Source organism: Lactuca virosa, chromosome 5 (genome assembly GCF_052849685.1).
Source record: "Lactuca virosa cultivar CGN04683 chromosome 5, Lactuca_virosa_CGN04683_v6, whole genome shotgun sequence".
Lineage (NCBI taxonomy): Eukaryota > Viridiplantae > Streptophyta > Magnoliopsida > Asterales > Asteraceae > Lactuca > Lactuca virosa.
In genome coordinates, this window is record NC_136430.1 from 402,927,898 (window position 1) to 402,937,969 (window position 10,072).

Genomic DNA, 10,072 nt, shown 5'->3' on the forward strand with positions numbered 1-10,072 from the left:
TAAAAATGAAATTTTTACTTATGGATTTTGGGTCATTACATCACGCGCAGATATTAGCTTTCGCAGACTGTTCATTTTTTAGAAGACCATATACCTAAAAAGGTTTGTACGTCCTCTTCCTAACACAAATGTGGACTAGAGTCTTCTAACCTCTTCATACATCTTCTAGGTTAAAACAACACCTTTTTTCGAATGTCTCTTTTATTCTTGTTCGAATGCTTATTTTTTTGATGCCTTTTTTAACCTCTTCAAACATTAATATTTTTTGTTTGAATGTCTTTTTTGTAAAATCTCTTCATTTTAACTACAACAAAATACAATAAATATAAAAGATATATGTTAAATTAATACCATTTTAGTTTTATTTTTATATATTACAACACACTATTAAAAACATGACCTAATTTTCCTATTGTTATATATTAAATCATAAAATAATTTAGACACACATATTAATCATAATATAACGTTACATAAAAGAAATAAAATAAAAAATGGTTATGAAAATGAAAGTGTTATACAATAATTCATAAAATTTGATCTAGGTTTATTAACTATTTATAAAAAATCATAAAATTTATGACTTCAAAAGATGATTTCTTTTATAGAAAATATTGACCAACGACAAAAGGTTCGTAAGATTTCAATATTGAATCTCTTATATAAATTGAAATTGAAAGGAATTTGAATTAGATTGAACCTTTAAGTGTTATAAAACTATAACTATTTAAATTTTAATATTGAAAAAGTCTTTTAAGTTTAAAAAATCAGTTTATTTAAATTTTAGTTTATTTTAGCAGCCTGCATATATTAAAAAAACAAATAGTCTTTTTCTTGCAAACTGCAAACGTTTAGTCTTTCTCTTTTATTGCAGAAGTCTGAAGATGTGGTCTGCAAACTGCAGACATTTTGTCTTTGAAAAAACAAACAACACCTAAGAGCGAGAGAGGTTGTGTCGTTTTTTAGGGATGAATTAGATATTTGGGTTTTTTTAATCTTTTACAAAAAATGGTCCTTAAAAGTTTTAACAATCTTAAAAAAGAAATAAAACATAAAAAGGGGCATAAAGGTCATTTATAGGAACTTAACAGAATCATAAAAAATGTTGCTTGATTTAAGTTCTTGGGTTCTTCCCTTGCAAAATAGGATCGATATTGCTTGTTTTGGACTTTGACTTCTTGAGTACTTGAGTTCTTCCCGGGATTCCAATTCTTGAGTTCTTCGGTTCTCCCCTTCCCTACAAAATAGAAAACAAACGAACCAGGTAAGTCCTTCCTAGTTAATAGATGCTTTTTTCCCTACTTTCCAATTCCAAAATATAAAAGTATTTTTTGTTGGCACTTGGCAAAATTAATCAAGTTTTTGTTTCAGTTTTCATTGAATCATATATTTAACTCCTTATTGAATCATTAGAAAATATTATGATATTTTTATAAATTATGCCTCCTAAGTAACAACCTGGTTGTGAAAGTCATAAAAAAAAGAGATGAAGAATTAAGAAAGGCTCAAAGTGGGTTTCTAGATAAGTTTACCCTTAAAAACCAAAACTTTCTTCTCATAATCAAAACAATGATGATATTAATGATGATAATATGGGTGTTGATGTTAACGGAGATCAAATTAATGATGTCAATATTAATGATGCCCATGTCGATGTAGATAATCTTGATGGTGATGACATTGAAGATGGTGATGTTGTTGGTGATATATTTGATCTAAAAATTTGGGAGAGATTTAATACATACTTGATGAAAATATTGGTAGAGAAAGGTCCTGAAAGAGATTATACTATATATAATGGTTCACTTGATAATTTTTCAAGAAGATTTTTCACAGTTATATATATATATATATATATATATATATATATATATATATATATATATATATATTCTTTTGTGGTAAAATATCTAGAAAATGACTATCGAAAGATCAATTGGATAATGTAGGTTATGTGGATTGTCAACATCTTAGTAGAAGAGTTAAAGAACATGAATTGGTATAGATCAACTCACAAATGCTACTTGGTTTGAAATACGTCTAAGATTGAAATTGAATGAAACAATTGATAAAGTGGCATGCAACTGGGCGTAGCCCTAGGGTATATTCCTCCTATTGATAAAGTGGCATGCAACAGAGTGAGTTCATCAATGATCTCCTGTTTCACAACAATGTACTCACTCTGTCGTAACTTATCCCTCCTATTGTTTATCTCTAGTGAAATTAGTCGATGGAAACCATTTACTATTTGTATTATTCTACAATCATTAATCATATTGAAGATATGAGTTGTGGGAGGCTTAGAAATGTCAACAATTCACTTAAAGCACGTCATATCATTTCCGTCCTTGTAGAACATGTCATGTACCGGTTGAACGAGCTTGTGACAAACTGTTTCAACCCCAATAGGCATTATGTTGTTGATTTATTTTTTTTCCTTAAGGAAATATTGGACTCATATTATTATCAGTCACATGCCTTCCTCTTCTTTTCTCTTGGGCTCTTTTGTAGGAAAGTTCATGCGCTTTAACAAGAACTAGATTCAAGTTGGAGTGTGATGATAGCCATTGACCATTCAAGGCATATTTATCGGTGTTGAAGGGATAACTACTTGGAAGTGCACTTATGAACATTCATAACATGTGTTCATTAATGGTGTTGTAATATGTACTGAATTTCTCTTGCGGTTACTACATCCTTCCTTTGAGACTCTCTTGTTCTTCCCTTGTAGTTTTTTATGAGTCTTTAGTTTGGAATCTCATATAAACTCTCGTATCTGGGTCCTCAATCCCCACGGATATTTATCACTCATTCTGTCTTCTGTATCGACCAAGTGCCTTGCATATCAAGCTTTATCATTGAATTCAACGGTGTACTCTTGAACTGAATTCGAACCTTAAATGAATTGGGAGAATTTTTTCTCTAATTGTCGAACTATAGTTTAAGAACATTACTCTTCACAAAATTTTACTTTAAGTTGCTCCCAAGTCAACATACCTGTCAACTCTTCTCCCAGTGTACTACTGATTATTTCCCACAAATGGTGGCGTAATCCACCTTATCTTTTTCCGCACATTTGCTAGTACGAAACTTTTTCTCAATATGTGTCAACATGTCATAGCAGCTATCGGGTCATCTCATCCTAAAAACTCTGTGTGTTTACAATCCACGAATTCCTTAAAAGTGTATCCCATCTTATTAGAAGTTTACCCTTTTTGACCCTCGCATCCAGTCTCGCCTTGTTTCGCTTTGTTAACATCCTCTGAAATCTTATCTTGCTTTCATTTCCTATTTGACTCTTCCTGAACATCGAGGAGAGTACGCAATACATCTCGGAGGTCTTTAGTTACCTCTTCTGCAAATGTTGCTCAAAGTTCTAGGGGTTGTTCGGGTGGCCTTTCATGTCCTCCTTGATGGACGAATAAAATCTGGTTTTGAAGTACTTCCATTGTTGATCCTTATATTAAAGATGTATTGCATTTTGGTCTCTAAGTTCAAGAAAGTGTGCAAAAGGATCCCTAGTGGAATTTTTGTAATTTTGGCCTTATGAGTACGCCATGCGTACGTGGGGTACGGTGAGCGTACAAGGACGCTCCCTAGTACACAGGGCATACATCAGAGTACGTTGGGCATACTTTTCAGTTATGGAAACCCTAATTTATAGGGTGTGACTCGTATTTAAGCACTCTTATGGCCTCATTTCATCCACCTTATCGGCCTCCATCCCTCTCATAAGTTTGTGCAACCCTAGTTTCACCTTGAGGAGCCTTTTCAAGCTTGGAAGTGTGTTTTTGGTGCCTTAGAAGAAGGAAGGAAGGAAGCCAAGCTTATCTTGAAGGAGTGGAACACTTGGATCTGGGATTTCTACATCATTTGCAACCATTCTATGATAAAAAGCTTGCAACTTTATTCCTCTAGCATATAGATCTAGTTTTGCATGTCTTTATGGAACTTTTTGGTCCCAAAATGCTAGATCTTGAATATGGCATGTTTTGACCTTTGAGGTGTCCTTTCGGACCCTAGGAGGGGTCTTACGTCATAAAAATGGGTTCCAAATGGTTAGTTTTGCTTCATACATCATTTAGAAGGTCTTAATGGAATAAGAGCTTGTGTTAAGCACTCATTGGACATGCTAGGTCATAAAGTTGGAGACTTTATGACTTCTAAAAGTATTTTAGCCATGGATCTGAAGTTTGGACGTAAGAGCTTAAGCCATTAAGCTCTTACTGGAATTTTTGGACTTGCGAGGGTACCCTCCGTGTACTCGGAGTACGCCCTACGTACGAGGTCAACCACCCCGATGGTGGTCAACTGGGAGGATACGTGTAGCCCAGCATACCTCCGGAGTACCCCCGCCTACGCACCCTGGGTTTACTCAGTCGAGTTGACTCGGTTAGGTTGACTCGGCTGGGTTGACTCAGTTGACTTATGGAGTTTGACCAAGTTTGACCTCAAGGGTATTTTGGGTATTTCGGAATTTTGATTGTGATTGGTCACTTGGAGGGATAGGTGTCGGTTGGAGTTGAGATTCGGAGTCGGAACCTCATCAACTATTGATCAGATCGAAAGGTGAGTTTTCCTCACTGTACTTTTGGGTCGAAGGCACCAAGGCCGGCCTATTGGATTGATATCCTGGTTTATCGTATGTTGCTATGTTGTAGTGATCTGTTAGATCGGTATCCTAGTTTATAGGATGTTGTTATGAAGTAGTGATCTAAAGATCTGCGTGTTTGCCTGTTGACTGATTATATGTTTATTTGTTTTGTATATGTCGACATATTGTGTTAGGTTGAGGTTGTACTGCTTTGTGTTATAGCAAACTAACCCTGGAGCATTCCATATATGAGTTGAGGGCCATGTAGGGCATGTCAGACTCATACTGAGGGCTTAGTAGCATTCAAGATACGAGCTGAGGACCGGTTGGTATGCCAGACTCGTACTGAGGGTTGAACATTAGTATTCCAGTTCGATGACTGATTGGACTAGGGAGCAAGCCAGACATAAGCTGTGGGCCCCGAGGGCAAGCCAGACATATGTTGTGAGCTCAAGAGCAAGCCAGATATGAGTTGTTGGCCCGATAGGCAAGCCATCCAGTCTTTTATCTGTGGATCCAGTACATGTTGTTATTTGTATATGTTATATGTTCGTGTGGTGGTATTTTGGGGGAACTCGCTAAGCTTCGTGTTTATAGTTTTGGTTTATGGTTTCAGGTACTTCAGTGGACTGTGGCAAGGCGAATGTGTGACCGTACACATCCTTCGTTTTTTTCGACTGATTGGATCTTGGGAAACTCTGATTTTAAATATTGTTTTGAAAACAATGATTGTGTAACACTTTTATTAGTAAAAGGGTTGTTTTGAAAAGTTTTAAATTTGTTGAATTTTTGGGATGTTACACTTGCGATCTTTCTTGTATGCACCCATCCTTTTGCCTCTCACTTCTTCCAAAAATCAAAACCCAAATGCTTCATCTTGTATGCACCCATCCCTTCGCATCTCACTTCTTCCTCCTTCTACAGTCGCCAACACCACACCTTCCTCCGCCATCCCTTCTATATATTTTTTGAAAATATACTCATGTTCGTTCTTATTATGAAAAAAAACAAAAAACACCATGCATTTGTGATTCGGCCTCTTCGATTCGTTGTTAACTCCAAAAAGATTATAAGAAGAGACATGTGTTTTGGTACGATTTTATACATAATCTTCAAAGCAATGCTTACAAACTTAAATAAATAAAACGAAAATACAACTAACCCACGACTTATAACTTCTAGGAATGAAAGTACCGAAGAAAGTAAAGAACAATTAACTAGTGCAACAAATAAAAATAACAAGGGAGTGTCTCAGTGCTGCACATTGGCGGTCTCAGACCAGTTTTGGGTTGATCTCGAAACGGTCCGGTCTTTTTGAGGTCGGTATCGGAAGGTCCGGTCTTTTTCCGGACCGGTCCCCGTCGGTCTTTTTCCTGGTCTTTTTCGGTCCGATCTTTTTTTGAACCGGTCTTCATTCGGACCGGTCTTTTTTCAGTCCGGTCTCGATGTCTTTCCGTGCGTCTTTTTCAGTTCAATTTTCGGGTTTTTTTTATTCGATTTCGGTATTTATTGATTCTTTTGTTTTTGTTTCGAGTTTTTTCCATTAACAAATATGTGATTAACACCAAAATGATAAATTAAGATTTATTAAAAATGATAAATTAATTTTAATAAAAGAAACATATGAAATAAGTTAGATAATTTGTGAATAAAATGTGTATAATTAACAAAAAAAATGATATATTTATAAAGTTTGGTCACCAGTCTTTTTCCCAAACCAGTCTCGCTAGGTCTCGAACCGGTTTCGGAATGGTCCGGTCTTTTTCGGATCGGTCCGGGACGGTCTCGAGCCGGTCTTTTTTCGGTCCGGTCTTTTTTAGGACCGGTGTTTTCTCAGTCCGGTCTTGTTTTAGACATGTTCAGTCTCGGTCTTTTTCGGGTCCAATCCGAGACCGGTCTTTTTGTGTAGGTCTACACGTCCCTTACCGAAGCTTCTAGACTTTTTTGAAGTCCATCTCACACTTTGACTTGGGTTTCCTTTAATCCCTTAACATTGCAGGTGGGCCGTGGGCGTATCTCTCTTTTGGGCCTGACTATGTGTTGGGCTTGAGGGGGCTGATGGTCCGTATCAGTTTGAGAAACAAAAAGGAACATAACATCCACTATTACCAAACGCTTCAAACCATAAAAATGTCATTTTACGTGAGTTTAAAAAATATAAAATAAAACATGAATTAATGACTAACTATGTATGAAAATTGAAACACATGGATCATTCGTGTCAAAATAAAATAGTAAAGGACCGAACATACAACATAGAACTTTTGGTATATTTGCATGGAGCCATGGACGAATCATAAACTTTTTTTTTTGTCTAAAAACAATATTGAATGTTACGTTTTAATTCTCTCCCACTTTTTTCATTTAGATCGTATTGTATTGTGATCGTTGGTGTTCTTCAATCGAATCTAAACCTTTGGCTCATACATCCGCATCTTCTTCTTGATTAATTATCTAATCAATCCTATATTGTTCGTCACAACGAAAATCCTGCAGATTGAGTTTGAAAAGTGATTCCCTTCTCGACAAAGTAAAAAACGCTATCATGGAAACCAAAACTTGTGAAGAATGCGTTGATGATTGTACGCTATTTTGGATTTAAGTTACCTACTACAAAACGCCTCTTTCTCAATCATGTCTGAGCCATGGATACTCTCTGCAAAGTTACTGTTTGGGATAATATTAATGCATACATGTCTCAAGGGCGTTGAATCCAGGCCAACCGCCAATGAGGTAGTGATATTACCAGGCCAACCGCCGGTTACATTCAAACAATTTGCAGGCTACATCTCCCTTGATGACGCCAAACCGAGATCTCTGTTTTACTATTTTGTTGAAGCTGAATCCGACTCATCTTCCAAACCGCTTGTGCTTTGGTTGAATGGAGGTAATTTTCGCTATTTCACCCCAAACCTATTCGACTTCATGCATACCGAGTGAAGCATTTGGTTTATTTTTTTGCAGGACCTGGTTGTTCGTCTGTGGGAGAAGGGGCTTTTGTTGAGCATGGTCCTTTTAAACCAAGTGGCGATGTTTTGGTTAAAAATGAGTGTAGCTGGAATAAAGGTATACAGAATCTGCATTGAAAATTCTGCCATAACTGATTATTCAATGTTGAGTGTATTATTGCAGAATTAAGTTTTCAATAGTGGCCGAGTTTTGCCCTAAATCATGATTTAAGTGATATGATTGGCACTTATCTGACAAGGTTTTTGTGTTCTATGAACGTCCATGGATGGCTTTGATGAATGCTCTTATTGATTATACATATTTTGAGGAAATAATTTTGGGAATTCCTTGTTGTTTTGGCAGAGGCGAATATGTTGTACTTGGATACACCAGCAGGAGTGGGATTCTCTTATTCTGATGAAAAGTCCTTTTATCAATCAGTGAATGATGCCATTACAGGTTCCTTACTTAGTTACTTCTTATCAAGAGTGTTGTTCACGATCACTATATGATTCTATGTTACTTATAATCATTTGGGTTTGAGTTAGTATCAAAAGGTTTAATATCATGATTGCTTTTGTTACACAATAAATGTTGTATATGAGTATGAACAAACTGTTTCCAATTATCGTTCATCATTTCAGCTGGCGACAATCTTGCTTTTCTTGAGAAATGGTTTGAAAATTTTCCAGAGTACAAGAATAGAGACTTTTATATCACAGGCGAAAGTTATGCAGGTAATATATGTAAAAACATCAAAGAGCTTTTGATATAAAGTTAGTATGCTAACTTTCATAGTTGATTACAGGACACTATGTTCCTACACTAGCAAATCTCATAGTTCAATCAAAAGCCAAGATCAATTTCAAGGGAATTGCAGTGAGTAAATTCAGTCCATGTTTTCTTTTTTGTATCGTTTTCTTGTTCATATCAAGTTTTTTCTTAATGAAATTAACATTTGTTGTGTAGATCGGCAATCCACTATTGAATATTGATACGGATTTTAATTTAAAGGGGGAGTATCTTTGGTCTCATGGTTTGATATCAGATGATACATACGAATTACTCAATAAAGAGTGCAACTACTCAACCATAAGAAGACAAACCGAATCCAATACTCTCACCCCTAAATGCACTCTTGTTGCAAATCAAGCTACAAGGGAGATTGGTCAATCCATTAACGCTTATGACATCACTCTCAACATTTGTTTGTCAAATGTTTTCTCACAGTCACAAGTTCTCGATAACACTGTGAGCTAACCAACTCCCCACTTATTTCAATTTCTACTGCATTTGTGGAAGAAAAGACGTAAATGCCTGTTTTTATTTGACAGCAAGGTACGGAAACGAAGGTGGATGTTTGTGTGGAGGATGAAACAACCGAGTACTTGAACCGGAAAGATGTGCAAACCGCTTTACATGCTCGGCTCGTGGATGGTAACCCGTGGGCCGCATGTACCGAGTAATAAACGGTTTTAATTAAGATCCTGGTTTAGTTTATAAAATTTCAGGTTATATAATATAAATAACAATCTGCTTATTTTTGTTTACAACAGCAATTTGAATTATGATATGAGCGATTTGGATGTACCAATGGCTCCTTTGTTGGCTTCCCTTATCAAGTCTGGCATTAGGGTTTTTATTTACAGGTGAATACGCAAGAAACAACAATGTATTTTCATTGATTTGTCTTTTATTGCATCCTGCTTTTGGTTCTTTCAGTGGCGATCAAGATTCGGTCCTACCTTTAACTGGGACACGAGTTGTGATCAATGGCATGGCTAAGGAATTAGGGTTGAAGACAACTATTCCATACAGGTCTTGGTTCAATGGCAACCAGGTTATTTCACTTATTATTATTTATTTATTTTACTTAATGGATCTAAGGGGAATATTTGAATGGGTAAGCATGTTGGATAAAGTGTTGTATACATGAGCTTTGGGTTTTTTTTTTTTTTTTCTGAAGTTGAGTTATTTTGTAGGTTGGGGGATGGACACAAGTATATGGTGATTTTTTATCTTATGCAACCATAAGAGGTGCAGCACATGAAGCTCCATTTTCTCAACCGGAGCGATCACTTGCCTTATTCAAAGCATTTCTGGACGGGAAACCTTTGCCACAAGCAGATGAAATCAGTGAAAAGGATGATCAAACACATGCGGTATTCCGTGTTGAATTACGCTAATGAAAACCACTTTCACATGTCTCTTGGCCATTTTGATTATAATGAATAAATTCAGTTTTAATTGGTTTGTTGTCGTGCGTCTTTAATGAGCCTCAATAGAAGTTTGTTTCCGCAATTCATGAACCTTTCGTTCTTTTTGGATTTTAGTTGACTTGAACATGGTTTTTAAGATCTCGATCTTGATCTTAATAAGGTAAACCGCACCATTTGGTCGAACCACACGAAGTTTAGAGATCTTGATCAAACTAGCTAGGACCAATTCTGAAGCAAGATTGTATTGGGTCTTACAATCACGATTATGATCCTAAGATCTTATCATGATCTAATCTCACCTCTTTAGTTT

At 36.0% G+C, this 10,072-nt stretch overlaps 1 protein-coding gene across 1 annotated transcript; it reads left to right on the forward strand.

The window, feature by feature from the left end:
* Positions 1-6,921: 6,921 nt before the first annotated feature.
* On the forward strand, positions 6,922-9,804 carry LOC145111251 (serine carboxypeptidase-like 45). Its single transcript, XM_079047548.1, has 10 exons — positions 6,922-7,481; positions 7,559-7,660; positions 7,907-8,002; positions 8,188-8,280; positions 8,352-8,422; positions 8,513-8,794; positions 8,878-9,005; positions 9,100-9,192; positions 9,266-9,383; positions 9,526-9,804. The coding sequence occupies exons 1-10, from the start codon at positions 7,229-7,231 to the stop codon at positions 9,727-9,729; spliced, it is 1,440 nt and encodes a 479-aa protein (XP_078903674.1). The 5' UTR covers positions 6,922-7,228; the 3' UTR covers positions 9,730-9,804.
* The last annotated feature ends 268 nt before the right edge of the window (positions 9,805-10,072 follow it).